At 27.8% G+C, this 21,387-nt stretch overlaps 1 protein-coding gene across 2 annotated transcripts in view; it reads left to right on the top strand.

Moving 5' to 3' along the window:
* LOC107448812 (carboxypeptidase D) overlaps nucleotides 1-21,387 on the top strand; it is a 248,890-nt gene that overhangs the window by 223,658 nt on the left and 3,845 nt on the right. Inside the window, exons 8-9 of one of the 2 annotated variants that reach the window (XM_021146849.4) lie at nucleotides 52-194; nucleotides 3,196-3,291. In XM_021146849.4, the coding sequence (XP_021002508.3) occupies nucleotides 52-194; nucleotides 3,196-3,291 (239 nt within the window). Of the gene's footprint in view, nucleotides 1-51; nucleotides 195-3,195; nucleotides 4,884-21,387 lie in introns of those variants that run through there. The other variant, XM_021146846.4, reaches the window with a different exon arrangement.

A 21,387-nucleotide genomic window follows, 5' to 3' on the forward strand; every position in this document is an offset into this window, starting at 1 on the left:
ATCTAACTATTTCACTATCAACAGTCAAACAGCATGTTCAAATATTTTCAGGGGTGAAAGGTTTTATCAGAGACTCTAGTAGCAATCCAATTTCAAAAGCAGCACTGAAGATAAGGGGCCGTGACATGACGTTCTATTCCACAGAAAGAGGGGAATATTGGAGACTTCTTCCTCCTGGTTCATATATAATTGAAGTAAGTAATGGCAGAGCCTTTTCTTTCTTTAAAAAAAAAGGAAACGAAATTAGAATGTGGATAGTTTTTTTTACTGTCTTCCACTCTAAACGATGCTTTGAAATTTCCACGCTCTTTGATATTTGTATTCCTCTTAACACCTTCCTTCTCGATCCCGTAAAAATGACGGGGTGAGGTTTCGCCCTCTATTTCTCGCTCCCGTGATATTTCCGGGCTGGAACAATCAGTAGTCACTCGCCAATAAGAGTAAAACTAATTCATTTCTTTTCCCCGGAAAAAATTTTATTTCTAATTTTACACACCAGATGGCAGTACCAGGATATTTTTAAGGTAATTGTAGATAGTTAGTTTATTTTAGACTAGATGTCAGCACTAATCAACTACGGGTATAATTTTCTGGGATAAAAGAAAATAGGCTCTCTTATGACCGTTTTCTTGAAAATTAACCGATTGCAAAGGGGTTAAAATTATTTGAAATTTATCAAAACGAGAAGTAGCGAATAACTTTAAACTGCATGCATAGTAATCATGTAAAGAGTCGCAAGTATTTACCATGTTCATATATTCGCCATTACTTGCGTATGAAATTAGTTAATCGACAAATACAGTGCAAAATGGCTGTAATACTAAGTATGATTCTTATATTTGTTTGATTGAGATGATTGAAAGAAAACCACATCGCATTCGAAAAGTCCCAACTTTAGTCAAATTACTAATCAAGGGTGATGGACAGCTTAAGTAGGCTTGCAAATGGTCACCTCAAATGCCTCACCTTTGCACAGGGGAAAAAGTCTTCCAGAGGTGTAGCTGCTCTGTGAAGAATTCCAGATGAAATTATGGTGAAAAGTACTGGCATCCAGAGTGCCGGTACTTTTTACTGTAAGATTTTACGGAAAATGGATTTTACGGATAATGCGCCCTAAGTTGCGGTACTTTATACCGTAATTTGAGCAGGAATTTTTTTCAGTGAACTGAAACTCAATGCAAAGCCTCTCCCAAACAACTTTCGAACCAATCGAATTTCGACTGGAACGACTTTATCTCTAGTCATCTTCTTGTATTCAATTTTTGAATATTTTGGGGATCAAACTCATATCAATTATGATTCTGGTGTTTATTTGATTGATATAAATAAAGAAAAACTGACATGTTCATGACCTAATTAAAAAACCTTAAAATCATTTCACACCAATGCTCACTAGTGAATAACTTGATAAGTAGCAGAACTGTACTCCTTTGCAAGTTAAGAAAAGACCATTGCGGTATAGTATTTAAGTAATCATCCTCTACTACTGCATATAGTTCTGATTTATTTAGCTATTACGTTATATAACTATGCTATCAAAACAATTTAAAAGTCTCAAAACTCGTGTAACAGAAATTTAATTCGTGCTATTTTTTATAAACAAAAAGAAGGCCGTTTTATTAGTCGTTTCAACAGTTGGCGATGTCGATATTCGACCGCGCAAGGAGCTTGGCAACCATTTAGTGTGCACATAGATGCAAAAAAGCTATCTCCATATAGATAACAGTTGTTTCTTAACTTCCAACAGAGTATAAGTTAAACTGCAGAACTTAAATTTATTTAACTGAAATAATAAATGAAATAAATAATCTGTAACCCCAATAATAAGCCTAAAATATAAGTTTTCTAATTCCTTAATTGCAAAATTTCATTTATTTTCTATAATATTAACACCATTTTAAATATTGAGATTTTCTTAGACGCTCTGAATTCTTTGCAATTTTAACTCATACCATCATCCTTCAATATCCTTGAGATACAGTTGAAGCTCATAAGACAAAAACTGGAGTAAATCAACAACATGCTGGATAGAACTACAATAAAGGCCGATAGATATCATGGCACACATTTGGATTTCCAACCAAAAAAAAGAAACGCTAAGAAACGATGTAATATGCTTCGCCCATGTAACTATCTCAATTCGAAAACATTAGAGATACACTTTAGTCTCAACCTTCTATGAGCAATCTTAATTTGAAGAAGAACCAGTGCTTTGACGAGGAGATGAAATTCAACGCTTTCTATGGGAAATGATGGGAAGCTAGTATGGCAGAGGCATAAAAAAATTGCCACAGAGGTCATGTAACTGCATGAACGAAACTACATTGACAACAAAGACACGTTTAAATTAAAATGATCTAAATATTATGGAATATAACCTATATTTGTATAGAAAAGAACTTATTTTTGGGAATTATTTATCTCAATATCTTAAAAATGTATTTCTTTATTTTTCACTTCTGCAGATTATAGATATATATATACATATATATATATATATATATATATATATATATATATATATATATATATATATATATATATATATATATATATATATATATATATATATATATATATATATATATACTATATATATATATATATATATATATATATATATATATATGTAATAACAGGGCTACAACCCTGTTATCAGTGTTGTTTTTAGCTGGAAATAATTGCAGTCTTAAGCCATCAGACGTTCTAAGCAGGTTTATATAAAGGTAGGCTGATATTGATAACACTTCACGTCCCCACTCCTGCAAAGGAGGGGGAGTGGACCAGACTCCGGACAATTCCGGCACAGCTTATCAGGATCACATTATGATGAAAAGGACACGCAAAACTATGCGTTCTTACGTTTTATACCAACACAGATTTGAGGTAAAAAGGCACACTGTCGTACATTCCTTGTAACCTTACGCATTAAGGAAAATCATTTCTGCTTCCTTATATGGAATTGAAAAAGGGAACGATTCTAAAAATAACTCTTCCTTTGAAATATAAATCTATTTAAATTTCAATGGAATGTTTTCAGCCTTGAATTCCCAAAGTAGAATCTCTCTAAGCTTATTCTTTAACAAAGACATTTTATGAAAACGAAAGAGATTTAATTATTTTATTAATACAAAAGTATTTAATTTTCGTATTACATATATATATTAACTAACTTCATATTATTTTATTTATTAGGCGAGAGCGGAAGGGTACAAACCAGCCGAGTCTGAATTTATAGTGACATCCCAAGAAGTTACAATACAAAATGTCACCATGTACCCGACGAGAGTGGTAAGTGACCAGTCACAAGCTTCATCTGAAGGACCTTGGGAAAAGCATTTGGAAATAGGTCAGGACATGATTGGGCCAACGGCTGAATCGATGGCCAATGGGGAGAGTAGCACTTTTGAATCACAGGATTCACTGCACGAGAAACTTTCTGAATCGTCTGGCAAATCCTCGGGATATCTTGAAAACGAATACGAAGAGCTTTTAGGCAACGGTATTCCCAAAGAACAGGAACTGAGCGATTCAAATATGACGGACTTCTCGCTTCAGCCTACTGCCGATGCAGTTTCCAGAGGCAGTGAAAGCACTTTCTGCTCGGTTTGTCATTTTGCCACCTTGGCGATGTTAGCGCGAATTTGGCGACCTCGACTTTAATGAAAAATTGAGATTTAAAAGTTTCAATGAGAGTTTGGAAAAATGCCGTAACTGGGGAGTGGATCCTTAGACATTCCCTTGTTTAATGCTCATAAGTCAGACGTATAACTGAAAGTGATACTAAGTCAGTTTTAATATTTCGTATTTAATTAAATTAATCTTTTGTTTTGAGATAAATATTTATCTTTTTTAATCTACATCTCTTCAATCTTAGTCATCCATACTCGATTGAATTTTAATTTACTATTTTTTATATATTTTGTTTATTCTGTTTGTTTACTATTTATGTGTTGGTCGTCACATCAGTTTTTGATATATTTCATCAGGATATATAAATATATGAATGCGTGGACATGACGGTGCATATGTTTTTGTAAATATAAAACTTGTTCTTCCATTTGCACTAGTTCATGAACTGAAGGAAAGGATGATTTTTTTTTCAAATAATCAATTTATTGTTGCATCATGCTTGAAAATATTCAGATATTCCAATGTGTCATTTTAATACTATTATATGACTCCATTTTTAAGAATATTCAACAGATACAATATGTATAAATATTCAGCTACATATTTAGATAAGACAATTATTCTACTCACTAGGAAATAAATTGCAGTCGTTGCTTATTGAAGGAAATTAATGAAAATTTATTAAGAAAAAAGGAGTTGAGCATCAAAATTTGCTACGGAAATAAATAAACCTAAGAACAGGAAAGTGGAGTTCGTCTTTTAATTTTTTTAAACAAAATCTGCATGAACTTCAATAAAGCATGTCATAAAGGTCAACTTTTATAATTTCAAATAAAATTTTTTTTCTAATTTTCTTAATTTTTTTAAAACTTTTCCTTGCAGGTAAAATATAACTTAAACGTGGTTGTGTATGACTTGTTAACTTTATGGCTTTAAGGCATGAGTTCTTTTTATCACGCTGTTTAAATTTCGGATCAGATTTAATTGGATATTTATAAGCGATGTCATTCGCTTGTGCCAAACCTGATTGGCTAATCTACGCTTTTTCTCTAGCTTATTTAAGAACTATAAACTCTATTATAAACATTTAAGGTTATTTTTTAAAGGGTCTGACGGCACATTAAAAACACTTTTTTCGAATAATATGCTATTTCCATAGCTGTTAGGAGTTTTCAGCAGTCATACGTGACTTTTACGTCGAGTTAAGTGTATATTTCTAGCCAGCTCAATGCTATTTCTAAAAAAAGAAACACAGTATTTCAATGCAAAGAAAAGCCTCATTTAAAATGAAAGATTTATGACGTACTTTTTATCATGAAAATAGTTACTTCTGTGTTACATTATTAAGGCTATTATAAATTTAAAAAATTGGAGAATTATTCAATAATTTTAATTATTTCTTTCGAATTGGAAAAATCTAGCAAAATTTGGGGTTTTAAAAGTATAATAGTTTTGAAAATATTTCTGCTCTAAAGCCTACATAATTCTTAACGGCAGGAAGTTATCTATAGTTTAAAAATATAGCTTTACCTAAGATATAAGGCATTTAAATGGAAATTTTTTTTAAATTTTCAAGGTTAAAGGTGGCAAGGTTTAAAGTCATTCAAAGCCTAAATTTTAAAACTTAGAATCTTAAATGTGGAGATTCTTAATTTACGACTAATGATACATATTTTAATGAATATAATGAAACAAAAATATTTAAAAATTTTAATTACTTATTTAGAAAAGCTTTTTTTCGAAGCTCTGTCTCCAAGGAAAATAAAAAGCTATATTTTCAGTGCACTAAGTTTGAAGCAATGAGATAATTTTGAACTGCATATACATAATCTGGCCTTGAAGAATTGTCGGAGCTTTAGGACAGACAAATAACTTAAATACTTTAAAGGTTATTAAAAAATTTTAAAACTTGCCAATTTGGCGAGTTATTTGATTTGATTAATTTCATTAATTAATATTATGTCCAATTTGATTAATATTATTTCCACCTAGGTGAAAATTATCAAAATCTCTGCCTTATTCTCAGCTTTTGCAAATTTTTATGAGCTCAAGTAATGCATCATTGAAATAATTTTTTAAACATTAAAAAATTAGACTACAAATGCTTTTCACTTTCTCAAAGCTGTGGCTCTTCTCCATATTCACGTTTGGCACCATTTTCCAACTAAGCGTGGACAGCGCTGACTTTACACTGGCTAAACCTGACCTAAACAGTCATGAGTAACAGTTGCAAACTCACAGCAGTTATAAAAAAAAGAATATTAATTCGGAAAAAAGCATAATTTCATCTTACGACGGAGTCTTCGAAAAACAGCCTTAAATAAGAAAAGTGAGTTCAGTTCTCCGTACGTTAATGTGACGGAAATAATGTTACAGTAAAATCTTTTAAAGAAAAATTACTTGATTTGTACTTGTAGTAGGTTGTGAAGCTCAACTCCTTAAGACATGCTTTTCTCTCCAGTTGCAAGCAGACATGAATTCTAACAAATTGTTTTATTTAAATACCAAAATAAGATTTTATTATAAATTCTATACATGACTTTTCATTAAAATTCCAATTCGAAATGCGTAAGAATATAAATTCAGGAAATCCGTATTTTGTTATAAATATAGATAATGCGACCTAGCATGCAGATTTAGCATTTATTATCTACTAATTTGAGTTAAAAAATATTCTTCTTGTTTTGAAAAAATGAGTAGGACAGTTCAAAGAAATAGGGTAATAAGAAACAGAAAAAATAAATTCCAGTTGAAATTTTATCAAAAAATATTTTTTTTTGTATTATATTCACTAATTTAAAAATAATATGAACGTTTTTAGCGCATAAAAATAACTCTTATAATTCTGATAAAAAAAACGAGTTTTCCCTCGTGTAATTCAACGGGAAAGAAATTTCATTAAAAATTTACTTGAATGCAAAATACTTGGTCGGTTTATAAATAAGAATGGAGTAACTTGGTCGTTGTATTTTTTTAAAACAAGTTTTGATATCATTACAATTTATAAATTGTCCTTTTTTTCATTTTTATCGAATGACAAATAGAGTTTTGGAATAAAATTAAATTTCTAGCTTTAATAATTTTCATGTATTCATTTTATTTATTTATTTATCTGATAGTTTCGATGATTTTTTATTATTTTTTATTTTTCTATAAAAATACCTAGGGATTTTATTTAATTTCCTAATCCTTATTCTCGAATTTTTTTCAGAGTGGAAATAAAAAAAAAGCTTATTTTGAAGTTATTATAAAAGTATAAAAAAATTTAATTTTGACATAAAAAAACGTTGTAGAATCAAGTCAATAATTAATTTAATATGATTGAAATTCATAAATTTGAATGAATGATTTTTGAAAAATTTAATTAAAAAAGTGTAAAGGAAATTCCTATTCATGAGTTTAAGTGATTGGTTAAAAAAGTAAAAAAATAAACATTAAACAAAAAAGTATGACATTGTATGGCATTTTATAAAAACAAAAATTCGTTAAAACAGATGCCGATTAAAAAAGTAATTATTACATTCAATCCAAATCATTACAAATAACTATTATTTACATTAAATCAATAGTAAAACTCAGTATTTAAACTGTTTCTTATTACCTTATTTTTCTTTAAACATATATTTTTTTTTTGCTTTTTGAAGCATTTTTCTTTTTGTTACTCATGAAATTCTATTCGAAAATATGTTTGTTTAAATAAGTTTAAGCAAATATTTTATTTTTTATTAAATATATGAACAACAAAAGCAAGAACACAAAATCTGAAAATGGTTTTTAATTATTACTGTATTTTGAATGCTTAATTTAACTAATGTGCAAAAAACCGTGTAATTATTGTAAAAATAATTGTAAAAATGTGTTTCATTAATGCTAATCCTTAAGATGCTATAAATTCAGAATATTTTTTATTAATGAGAAGGAATTCTACTTTAAGGTTAAATATAGAAATAAAATATATATTGAAGTCTTTTTACGAAAATAGATATTTTCATACATAATTATGTGCATAGTTACAAGTTATAGGTGGCGGTTTATTGATGTAAATTAAATGTTATCAAATTTCTATTTATTAGAGTTCGAAAGACTAGTTCTTATGTACGCTTTATACAAATTAAAAATTAACATGTTTTAGTCACGAAAACTAATGACAGCTATATTATTCTCTTAAAAACTTAGCTATACTTTTTTCTTTATAACAGTGCACTGTTTTCAAGTAAAGATTTAAAAATCTATAAGCGAGAGCTATAAATTTAAACAAAAAACTCTTTAAATAAAATTTAAAAAAAACGTCTAAATGTTATTCAAGAAACCAAACAGGTGTTTAAATTTTATTCATAATATGATATCCTTATTTTTAAAATATATTTAAAATTCAGTGCTGCAAATATGTGACAAATGCATAGATTGAATGCCGTAATTTTCATTGAATGCCGTAATTTACACTGAATACCTTAATTTACATTAAATGTCGTAATTTACATTGAATGCCGTAATTTACATTAAAAAATAAAATAGATATAATTATTTACTTTGTTCGACAAAAAATAAAAATAAAAATATAAATTTTAAAATTAAGAAATCCTTATTTAAATAAACCACATTAGTTCGATAAGTCTAAATGGAAGTTTATGAAACATAATTGAATTTTTTTTTACTCCGTGTTGACGCCTACTGGGCTTCTCTAGCCTGGACGTTGCAAAAGCAATGCACAAACCACCTACCTTATTTCATGAAAACTCTCCAAATTGTCATTAGCTGAATTTATATTTACTATCTTGCTTATCATTAAACTCACCCTTTTTAAACGTGTCAATCAGTTTGGGACCCTCTTTATTTGTGATATTCACCTGAATTAGTATTGAAAACGATTCAGTTTGAACTGTAGATTAGAATGTTGGATTCTTAATTAAAACAATAAAAACAAAAATATCGTTCAAATAATCTCTTTTATTCAGAACTTAAGAAGTATTTGTGGGATCTCTCTAGTCCTATATCACAAAAATAAACTCACCAACTTAATGCATAACAATTAAAAGTGTAAAAAAAAATAAAGAATTCTAAAAAATGTGTCAAACAGCAGCGGTAGCCGTAGCAACGCATGCAATGACGACGCATGCGCACTGTTTACTATTACTCTTGAACACAGTTGAAAAGTGTGATGAAGTCCAAATACGGTGCACACGCCATCAAACCCAAAACAACGCCCATTTTGTCAATGGGTAACAAGCACTCGATTCTCAGCCTAGCTTACATTGTCGCATTTCAATTTTTGTTACTTTTTCAGGGTATTATATCTCTGAAGTAATTATTCGATATTCAAATCTAATATTCGTTTTTAATTGCAAATCGCTGTTGAGTTTTTAACATTTTTCTTAAAAAACCACTTGCATTCAAACACAATTGCATAAAATACTGACATTCGAAACATAAAGTTTCCAAATATATATATATATTTTTTTTTAAGTATTCATGAGTTTTTCAAGTCAGTTTCAGCAATAGTTCTCATTCCCACAATTTCCAATCTGATTAATCTTATTATCAATTAAGGATAAGAAAGAAAATATTCTTAAAATTCTCTTTTTGAAAGGGATTAATTCAAATGTATTACTCGACTTGCCTTCTGAGATGAAAATCAATAAAACGTTTGTTTTTTCTTTTTTCTGATTATTTTGCAATTTATGACTAAAAATGTTATTTTTTTGCATGATCAATTACCTTAATTTGTATATTTTAATTGTAACTGCTTGTTTTTGAAATTGAAATTTCTAATAATTTTAATCATTATATAGAATTAATATTTATTTTTATAATAATATTGGTATTCTAATTGTTTTTCTTAGCACAGAAAGAAATTCTCTTTGTATTTAATAGAATAAAGTACAGTCCAGGTATCATAGTCCTAACGCGTCTTTGCGGGTTATATATATATATATATACACACACATATATATATATATATATATATATATATATATATATATATATATATATATATATATATATATATATATATATATATATATATATATATATATATATATATATATATATATATATATATATATATATATATATATATATATATATATATAAACATTAAAAGTCTCAAGCAATTTTTTTTAAATGTAAATCTTAAATTATAAGCAGTTCTGTTTCACACTAAACAGAATGTTACACGCAGAATAATTACGTTAGAAATGTTGATTTTGGTATTTAAAAATTGTGAAAACATTTGTTGGCAAAAATAAAACCCCTTGCTCTCATGAACAAACTACTAAATGAATGCCCAGCCTTTTTAGTGCTAATATTATAACATTTGTACGCGTGTGAGAATTTTTTTTTTCAAAACAATTCATATTTATTACGCTTCTTTTCATCAGAGTTTGAGTTTACATAAAAATGCCAATAGTTTCGATTTTGCTTTCAGTAAGTATAATACTGAATTTAAACTTAGAATTTAACGAAAGAAAAAAAGATATTTGGCAAATGAAGAGCTTGGTTATCAACATGTTAATCAATAAATTAAAACTTTTTAAATCTCTTTTTTAAAAAATTATAATTGAAAAAAACTAAATTTTCCCTTTTAAAAACATGGTAAACTGCAATTGAAAGTTATTGAGGGATCAAAATAAGCAAGAAGCAAGAGAGTGACTTAAGCAAAAAGTAGCAGTTGCGAACCGCTCAATGTTTAAGGTTTAAAAATTCTTTCAGTGATGCCAGATTACAATAACAAACTTCTAAGTAAAAATAAATGGGAAATGACTCTTGAAAACAATTCGGATTTTCACGTTTAAAAACATCTTCAGTGACAACGAGAACTTCAAGGTAAAAAAACAGTTAAATAACTATTGAAAAAAAACTGAATTTTACAATTTAAAAATATGTGACAATCAAAAACCAGTTGGAAGTAATTTTTTTCGATTAAGTAATTTCTTAGAAACATGTTAAGTAATAATCAAGAACTACGCTGGCTCCTGGCTAAAAACAAATTTATCTAATTGGCTATTGTAAACAACAGAAGTTAGGTTAGAAACCTGTTAAATAGCTACAGAAAAACGCTGAAATTCTCTAGTTTAAGAACATGTTATTTTCTAGATATAAAATAATATTTATTCCTTTATATTTTAAAGTAAGGAGATTTTCAATTAGAAGCGATACTTGGAAAACGTTTTCTTGATGTTATGTTAATTTCGAAAGTGATTTTTCACTAAAAATGTACTCCCACTGAGTTTTTCATAAATGAATTCTTTCACTTCTTGTGCGTAGTAAAATTAAAATTAATGTTAATTCATGACGAATTTTTACCACAAAAGAGTACAAAAACTGTGTGAAAAATTGAAACAAAATTGTATTTTTCGTTTTAAAAGTATAATTTTTTAAATAAATTTCTTCTTAGTGACTTTCGGACTGCCATTGATTAATGTATTTTATATCAGAACTTTTTACGTTTTCTCTCGTAGTAATTATTTTAACTCCACATTTTCAACTACCCATTCGGTTATTATATCAAAAGTTCCTGTTCAATGGGAATGCCTGAAGCTGCTTACCTCAGGCTCGTAAATTAAGAATCCTGACAGTCAATTTTAAAATTTTATTAAATATACACTTGTTTCTTGCGTTTGGAGCATACGAAAAGAATTTTTATCAATAAATGTGATTTCAATTTCCCTGCCATTGAAATAAAAATAATTTCATTATTTTGAAATTAATATAATATGGAATCTTAGTATATTATGGATAATAATTATTACAATATGGAATAAAATGGAATCTTTAGTGTTATGAATGCGTTTGTCTGGTACGATCAAATAATTCTTGAGTTGATCTCAAATGAATTAAATCCAGGATCTAAACATGGAAAAGACGTTTTTGAAACATGAAATTTAAGTATAAAATTGATTTGTTACTTTAGGAAAAGATAATTTTGTGAAGAAAATTCATCTATGTCTCATTACTGATGTAGTGTCGAAAAGCATACTTTATATTTGTCGCATATATGCGGCATATTCTGTGCTGTATGAAAACAGTACATATGTAAACAATGAGTACTGTTTGTATTCATCAAGTGCCATTCCCCCTATTAACATTCCAAACATATTTCCTTCTTTTTTCTTCAAATGTAGAAATGTATCTAGAATGTTCTGTCCTGTTTGAATCCGGAATAATTTTCTGTGCTATTCTTATTTAATCACGGCTGTGGTGGCTGTAGCTCTCAGAATCTTTCTATGGCCAGAAAAAAGAAATATCTTCTGCTATAGTTATAGAATATTTTCCTGACTGACTAAACAAGTGAATGCATTCGAAACAGTTTGCAATGAGTTCAAGAAAAAAAAAGTTCTTTCAGCCTTTTTCTCTCAGACGCTAGCTAAGGGAACTTTCAAAGCAATTTTTCCCCTGGGAGGGAAAAATAACTATTGGAGAGTGAAATCTCCTGTAAAAATGTCTTCCAATTTGTCTTGTCTGGTTTATTAATAAATTGTTGAATTTTTATACTTCTGTGTTCCTCTTGCTTATACTAACACGCCTTTCACATTTTTTTTATATACAATAGATTAGCAAATGAAGATAATGTTACACTCTGTGTTGAACACAGTGAATGAAGATCAAATAATGGCACAAAAATAGACATACTATAGTTTCAGTTCTTCCTCGGTGCATCTCATCTTAGAATGTATTTTGTTCTGATATAGAGCAGAAACTGTTGATTATAGAGTAGAAACTATAACGTGTCTTTTTTGTGTATTCATTTTTCTTCTTTTTCAATTTTTTTTCAAAATTTATTTGAAATAGAAATCCAGAATTTAAGGAAAAGCGCAATTCTATATAGAGCAATGAAACAAATGTACAGAAATGACAAAATTATTGAATGAAAAATTCTAAAAAAAATTGAAGCGGAGGCATACACTTGAAAATAAACTTCATTTGTTCAAAAAATATGAAATTGAAAAAATTTGGGATATTTCGAGTGCACAAAAATAGGCGCGCCTTCTCAGGACTCGAAATCCATAAATATGGAAAACAGAAGAGATTTGGAGCAGTAAATGTGAAATTGCTGACGAAAAAAAAAGAAAAATAAATAGAGATGTAAAGCAAAACTAGAAAAACCACGATCACCAAGAGAGAAACAGAAAACAAAAAGCGACCAATGAAAAAATTAGTAAATATTTTTACATTTTTCATCGACAGTAATACGCATTTTCTCGAGACGATTATCCGTTACTGCATTGCCGTTTTTTGGAAACCCAGTTTGTTAAGCGAAAATTTATATTCTAAGAAAGAAATTTTCATTAACTCCTATCAGGTTGATTTGATGTCAAAAAACTAATGGTAATAAATGAATCTAATTGTAACAATGAGGAAATAATAATGAATCTAATTGTAATAATGAGGAAGTAATAATGAATCTAGTAGTAATAATGAATCTAATTGAATAATCAGGACGTTACAGAAGTAAGCTGTGGTTATAGTAACTTTACGGAACACTGCTTACGACTGCAATTTTACAACACTCGTAAGAATGCCATTATTTGTCTTCTTTTTTTCAAATGAAAAAAATATTAAATTTTGAATAGGCACAATATAAAGTTTATAAAAGAAAACAAGTAGGAAAACTAAAGTTTAAAAGAAAGTAATTAAAGACAAATGGCAGCAAAAAAAAGATTTTAAATAATTATTATAAAATGTATCTGGACTTACATGAGAGTAGTTGGCAAATTCTAAAATTTAACTTGAATATCCATCAATATGATTTTTATGCAAACTATGTAGTAATTAAAGTGTTACTGAGAAATTAGATACTACATATGTCTTGGAAACATTAATTATGGTTATCATTTTGTGTTTCAGTGCTTCTTTATAGTACTCAATCTGTCTTAACAACTTTAAAATCGCAGTGGATTTTCAAGAAAACAAAATTGCTGTAATTACTAACAATTTTTTTTTAAATTTTAAAACTTAATTCATAAAATTTATTAGAATAAAATTATCAAGCGTATAATACAATATCTTAATTTGTGTTGGCAATCATACTTTCTGAATTTAAAGCTTGTAGAATTTATAGCGTTCCAGATACATCGCTTTGAAAATTGTAATTTTAATTATTATTTTTGTATGTTTCATATTGCAAAATTATCATATTTTTGCAAGGAATGTAGCGTTTTTGACATCATATACCCAGTCACAAAATATATTTTTATTTGTAAAAATATTATCCTACATTTACTGAGTATAGTGTTAAATAAAATTTGGAAAGTTGCGCCTAACAATTTGGTCTTGAAATTAAAAAAGAAAGAATATGAAAACTATAAAACAGTAGCTGTCGGACATTTAAGAATTTCGTACAATGTAAACAAAGCTAATTAGTTCCTCAAGAAAAGCAAATAACTTGATTATCTTTTAAACACTGCAAATTGCCTTAAAATGTATCTGTAACAACTAAATAAATAAAAATGTAATTTACAATATTTTTTGGGGGGATGACTAAAATAACCATACCATGTCTCTGAACTAATTTACATTACTGAAAAAGGCATGAGCTTTAAATTGTTTTACGACAAACTTTTTTTGTTTGTAAAATTATTTAACAATTCAATTGTTTTAAATGCAACAAAACGGGATTACGTTTTAAATTCAATTTAAAAAATCAACAAATATTCTTTTTATATCTCATTATATTACATTGAGTTCAATATCTCATTTCAAATAATTATGAAACTATTTCGACTACATGGGCTGCCTTCATTTCTTTTACACTAGCACTTTTAAAGAAAGACACTAGATACCCTAAAAAAGTGGTCATACGAAAAAGAAATGAAACCGTGAGTCTTTTTTAAGGCTGAGGAAAAAATCTTAAAATTTATGCTGTTTCTTTTTTTTCCTATTCATTTATTAATTTTCAAATGAGCCCTCCCAGGAAAAGAAAAGACATTTCTAGAATTGGTGGTGGTCTTATTTCCTTCCTCTCTTATGCTAACAGGTGTTGGATCAATAAAGTAAGTTTTCATTTTCTTTTGTTTTGTTGTTGTTGCTTATCTGGAAAATTTAATATAATAACCTACTCAAAAAATAAAATTTCCATATATTTTAATTCGTAAGACTTAACGTTACTGTTGGTGTTAAAGGCTTATGAAAAAGAAAGGTATGCCATGAATAGCTTTTATTAAGATCAATAATATCCCTCTTATCAAAAGAAAAAGGGAAAAGGATGTAAAGATGAATAATTTTCATAGTGCACAAAAATATATTAAAAAATTTGAGTTTCACTTCATTATTTCAAAAAAAATTCAATTATTTTTCAAATGGTAAAACAATATGTTTAATTTGAATTAGAACTGTAGATTAAAATTATATTGTTCATCCACATTGAATTTCAAATGATACTGCAGCTTTTGTTTTCTTTTTCTTCGTGCCTGCAAAACATGTGCTTAACGGTTTCTAATTTTAAAACATACTACTCCTAAATTGAAAAACTGAAAAGTATATTTCATGCATATTTTAAATATTTTAAATAATAAATTTGTATTGAATTAAAAAAAAACTTTTGTATATTAAAGTCTAGAAAATAAAACAAAATATTTTTTTTCAATTACCAGATTACCGTTATATTGTATCTTTTCTTTAAATAAATTATTAAAAATTACTGAAATTTTAAATTTAAATATCTTTAATCTTTCCAATATATTACAAGATTATCGAAAAATTAAATAATAATATTTTTATTTAAAATAAACTAAAATGAGTTAGTGTTTTTAATTATATCAGAAATTAGAAAGACTATTTTTTAAAGATCTTATACTTGAAAGTGTAAATTAAAATTATACATTTTTTAATAAATTTTAGTCACGTTAAGAAATAATCTAGAAACATAATTAGTTCAATATAAGTCATAAATTTTATTGAAAAAGAATGTACTTTGCTTTTAATTACATCTAGAAACCGCTGCGCTTTACTCGTTTTGTTTGCTAACCTTTTAAAAATCAGTTGTGATTCTTGGCAATACAAATTTATAAATCAAATATAAATTCATTCAATTAAGATACAAAAAACATTTTTAATTATTAAACAGTTTTAGTTAACGACTCTAATTGAATAAATTCTAATCACATCATTTTTCTTAATAATAATTGCAGTAAAATATACAATTATAATTTTAATATTTGGTTTTAATAAATAGTGATTACATGTTTCAGATTTTTTTTTATTTGCCAAAAGGAATATTTGGTAAAAGCGAGAAAGCTTAATTTCTTATAATGCTTCCAAATTTCGTAAACACTTTTTAAATGCATAAGTCAACTGGACTCAGTTTACAAATATTCATCAATCTTTTAAGGAAAGCAAATAAAACCATTCTGCTATTTAATAATTGTTAAATGGGTTTAAGTTTACATACCGATTCAACTGTGGTTATCTTATTAAATATTCTTTCATAAGGTGGAATGTTAATATTAATTAATAATAAAAAATGTTTTAAAATTTAAAATAATAATCAAAATTTAATTACAAAAAAGTAACACGGAAGAATAATAACTAAATATTACGGATTAATACCTTTAATTAACAAATAAAGAATAAATTTAAAAAACTAATAAGTTTTATGAATTTTATGCTGATGAAAACAAAAGAAAACTTGGTCTTCCTGTGCGAGTTGATCTCATGGAAAATGTGATTCCATGGATCGGTCATCATTTTCAACTAATTTTTATGCGTGTAGATATATTATCAAGAACTTCTTAGTTGTCTTTTCGAAATTCGAAGCTAAACCTTTTTACCTTAAAATCATTCTCACTATTACATTAAGGGGCAGTTATTAGAGAAAAGTTGTTAAGATTATTTTTCTTCTTCATTTCAATGGAATATATATTTGGTTATTTTAAAACTCTTTTTCTTATGAATAAATATATTACAAATTACTCATATACATTTTCTTTCTTATTTCCTTTTTAAATCTACTTCAGAAATTTAAAATGTAAGTTTGTTTGAAAATTTAATGTTCAAATACTAACAAATTAAATAGATGCATGTACTGATCTTGTTTAATACAAAACAGAAGTTAGTTCTGTTTGCTGATTTTAACTGCAAAATATTGTTCATATATTTCTATATTCAACATATTTCAGATATTTTAATTATAATTATTATGTCTCCTTTTAACGCTACGTCTGGAAATAAATATTTGAAAATAGTTTTCACATCTATGCATAAAATATATTTTGTATGTACCTTTTTATAAAAACTTAAGCTTTTTTATAAACCCTTTCAAATGCACCTTCAATCCAGATAAATTATAAATTTTAAGGGAAAGTAAGCAACTTTAATTTTATTTACACTGTGTATCATATTTACTATTTTAATTCAAATAATCTAATCATATTTCTTTTATTAAATCATACATTCAATTAGAAAATAATTAGTATTTACTCAACACATTTAAAAAGTAACTATTATAAAATTAAACATTAATTTGTCAGAGTTTTAATTTAATAATAAAGATTTGTTTTCAGTCTGCATAAAATTCATTAGATTGGAGAATTGAAAAAATACTTAAGCTTAATAGAACATGATTAAAATTTTTTATTTTGCAAATGAAATACATTTTAAATCTAAGCTTCTAAATATCTAAGAATAATTGCAAATGTTTTTAAATAATGAATACTTTAATGATATTAAATATGACTTAAACATTTTCTCTTGTTGTTTTAAATTACAGTCGTATTTGCTTAATATTATTCAATCGAAGTTACTTTCATTTCACAAAATTCGTAATAATTTTGTTTTGAGAAATGTAAACATCTTTTGCTTGATAAAGACACAGTTTCAGTTATTAATTTCAAAAATAACAATTGTTTGCATTATTATTCGAAGTTAACACAACAGTCTAAAAATATTACATTTCTTACAAATCTTAATATACAGGGTGTCTATAAAAGAACTCCGGGGTTTTAAAAATTCATATCTCACTAACTATAAAAGATAGCAAAATTTAGTCGATTTCTCTGAAAAGAGTAGCTCAAAAAGTTTTACTCATACCAATTGGGAATGTTTGTATCAACTGTTGGCGGCGCTGCAGGGCGTTGACCTTGAAATGGCGTCGCGAAATTTTAAACGATGGCGACTCCGTAACAAAAGGCTCAATGTGTTATTTGGCTCATAGAAACGAAGTCTTTAGTTACCGTACAAAGAAACTTTCGACGTAACTATGGTTTTAACCCGCCTTCTGACAAAACCATTCGTCAATGGTTCAGTGCATTTAATGAAACAGGAAGTGTTTTGAAGCAAAAGTCGCCGGGTAGGCCGAGTGTGTCTCAAGAGAAAGTGGACAGAATCCGAGCTTCATGCCTTCGAAGCCCTAAGAAATCGTTGACAAGATGCAGCCTGGAGTTGGGATTACCAAGATCTCAGGGAACGAATAGTCAATTGTGTGGCAACCGTCCCCCCAGACATGCTCGCCAGGACATGGGAAGCGGTAGAATACCGTTTAGACGTCTGCCGTGCCACTAACGGGGCTGATATAGAACTTTACTAAGTGTTAAAAAAAACTTGATAATGTAAGCTTTTCAGTCATGTATAAAACATGTATGTATGTTTTTTATTTCATTAAAATATTTTGCCTCAAAACCCCGGAGTTCTTTTATAGACACCCTGTATTAACTTAATTATTAAAATATTTTATTAGAAATGTTATCTTTATTATAGGTACATATTTTTCTTATTTTTAAATTATGCAAATGCATTTTAATTAGTAATTAGTAGAATATAAGTTTATAAATAATAGCTAACTTTTAAATTTATTTTTTGTTCAGAGGTTAGAAATGCTATGTTTTAATATTATCGCTTTGTAACAATATTTTATAAGATAATTACAGTGAGTTTTGTACCTAGTTTGTATATTTAAAATATATAAAACCTATAAAAAAATCGAAATATTGTAAAATTACAACAGCATAGAGTAAAGATTAATTTTTTTAAAAAACAGTATAGAAATTTGGGAAAAAAATTAAGCTATAGCTTTTTTTAAAAAAACAAATTAACATTATTAATTTTTTTTTTATTAAAAAAAGAAAGCTTAGGAGTAAGACGAGTTTAGAAAAGCAAATAATAGTAATTTGGAGAAATGTATTTTAATAATGCAGATAAATGGATTTACAGCAATATTAAGATGTGTAATGATAACAGTATAGTGAAGTATGGTATAATAACATTATACAGAGACACATTAGAGCGAAGTATAGTAATAACAATATGGAGAAATATAATAATAAAAGTATAGAGAAGTAAAATAATAAAAGTATAGAGTATAGAGAAGTAATAATAAAAGTATAGAGAAGTAAAATATAGAGAAGTAAAATAAAAGAGAGTAGACGAAAGAACAGTATGAAGTATTATAATAATTGTAGAAAAAAGTATGATAATAATAACAGTACAAAGACGTATAGTTATAGAAATGCCATTAAAGTAAAATCATAGCATGGGTTTTTAATTATTTAATTATTAATTATTTCTGCAAAATCAGAAAAATTCATATTAAAAGTTATGCTTGAAAATCTAATATTTGTAATTTTAGAGATTTTTCACATTTTCAGAGTATAGGTACACCTGATATTAACTTATTTAACCTTTTTATAGATAGCCTTATCGTACTCTGATTTTAATACAAATATGTTTTCAATCGGATTAAAACCAAAAGGTTATCCGTCACTTAATTTATATTAAATGAAGTTATTAACCTGAGAATTTCAACAAAAAAAGATGTTTCTTATTTTTTGTAAATGAAGTTTTTAATAGTTGAATAAGTCTCACGCTTAAAATCATTATTTAAGTACTAAAAACAGTACTGATAATATTATAACTACTTTCATTTACTGTGTTAAAAATTGTAATAATAGTATTACTAAACATCATTATTTAACTACTAAAAATAATATTGGTACATCAACAAGCATATTATTTTCTCACAGTGATGAAAGGTTTTCGTGAAAAATATTTCAATGTCAGACTAGATTTTTAATCAATGTCAGACTTGAGTCGTAATTATTACTTAAACGTTTTGAGCTTTTTTTAATGCCAAGATAATGAATTGCAGTCATTCAGTGCGTGCTTTAAATAAAGAAAAAGAACTTTCGGACTAGATTAATTATCCAGTACGAAAGGAATTAATCAACCATTTACTAAATTTATTTAATGTAATAAGAATGAAATAATATTTATGTAGACTGACACTGCTTAGTTATTTTTTTTTATTATCTTTGAACTTTGTCTTTTGTCATAATGCGTATGTCAAGCATTATGCTTTTCGATATGCTTATGGAAGTTAAATTCTCGTAAGTACAGTGCTTAAAGTAATTAAATAAAAGTGAAAACTTTATGTTATAATCGGATTTGTAAGTATTAGGACTCTATCTTTATGGTTCGAAGACCTAATATTAAATATGCTAATTTCTCAGTAGATTATGACATTTTACGCTACAAAATCAAATTCAGAAAGTTTTTTTCTCCGAATAAACAAGCTTGCGTTTCCTTCATCACGGATTTGGACCCTTCGAAATATCAGGAGTTGTCACAATTTGGATAATATGGTCTCAATAGCTGAGGCAGGAGAACGATTGAAAGTTTGGACTATTAATTTTAATTTCCCTTTTTGTGTATTTTAAAGAAGTTATTTTCTTCAAATCTTGGACATTTAAAATTACGTAGATAAAGTTGATGTAAAAATTTTTTATATCTTCTTCTTGGCAATACAAACCAGAGCAGGTACAGTCCATCTCAAGGAGTTTCTTATAACTGAGTTTCTCAGATGCTGTTTTTCTAGTCAGTTAGTTTCAATTTCTTTTTAGATCTTTTACAATGTCCAACTAAGTGGACGTCTTCCTAGCTTTCTAGCGCCACCCATTTCGACATTTCGGGGGTTGCAGTCTTCAGATAGAAATAAATGACCGAGATATGTCATTTGGTTTGATTTGATGACCTTATTTAATTGCCTGTATCCATTATATATTTCATGATTGTAGAGAATTCGCCAGATGTTATTTTCTAGGATAATAATCAAAACTTTTGGGTAGTATTTTTCTTTTAAAAAAGTAATAGTCCGTCTTAGATACGTTTACTGAACGTCCAGCTTTCTCTGCCTTCCAGGACTGCTGGTCGGAGTAGTTATTTAAAAATACTGATTTTTTCTACAGCTTACGAATCGTGATCTTAGTTGGTATCTTAAAACGGAGTAACATCTGTTTGCCGGCATCAATCGGTTATCAATTCCAACATTCATTTTATTTTTGTCAGTTGTTAAATTCGATAAATTTCTCAAAAGAGTGACCATTCACCACCAGTGGTGCACAATCTATCTCTTCGCTGGCCGCCATAAATTTTGCTTCATTTTCGTTGTCACTGAGGTCTATTTTTTTCAGCCTCAATCTGAAGAGCCACAAACGTCTCAATAACTGCCCGTCTTGATCGGCCAGATCTTCTATATACGCCAGAAATTGAATGTATTAGTTGTATAGAGTGTAATTACTTGTTATCTTTGCAGCTCTGATAACTTTTCTAATGCAATGTTAAAAAAAAAAAAATAAGCATGATTATCTTCCCAAAAGCATGCCACTCGTTAAAAAGACAAATGTTGAGAAAGAGGCATACAGGTTGTGAATTCCTTTACTTGTACGTTAGGACGCGCAAAGAAGATGTGCGCTTGCTATTTAAAAAGCAATGGAATGTGCCTCTGATGTGTCTCTATCGAACCGCTTGCCTCCTCAATTTGTGTCC

The sequence above is a fragment of the Parasteatoda tepidariorum genome, chromosome 2, assembly GCF_982258835.1.
Source record: "Parasteatoda tepidariorum strain Cologne lab strain chromosome 2, Ptep-v5.0, whole genome shotgun sequence".
NCBI lineage: Eukaryota > Metazoa > Arthropoda > Arachnida > Araneae > Theridiidae > Parasteatoda > Parasteatoda tepidariorum.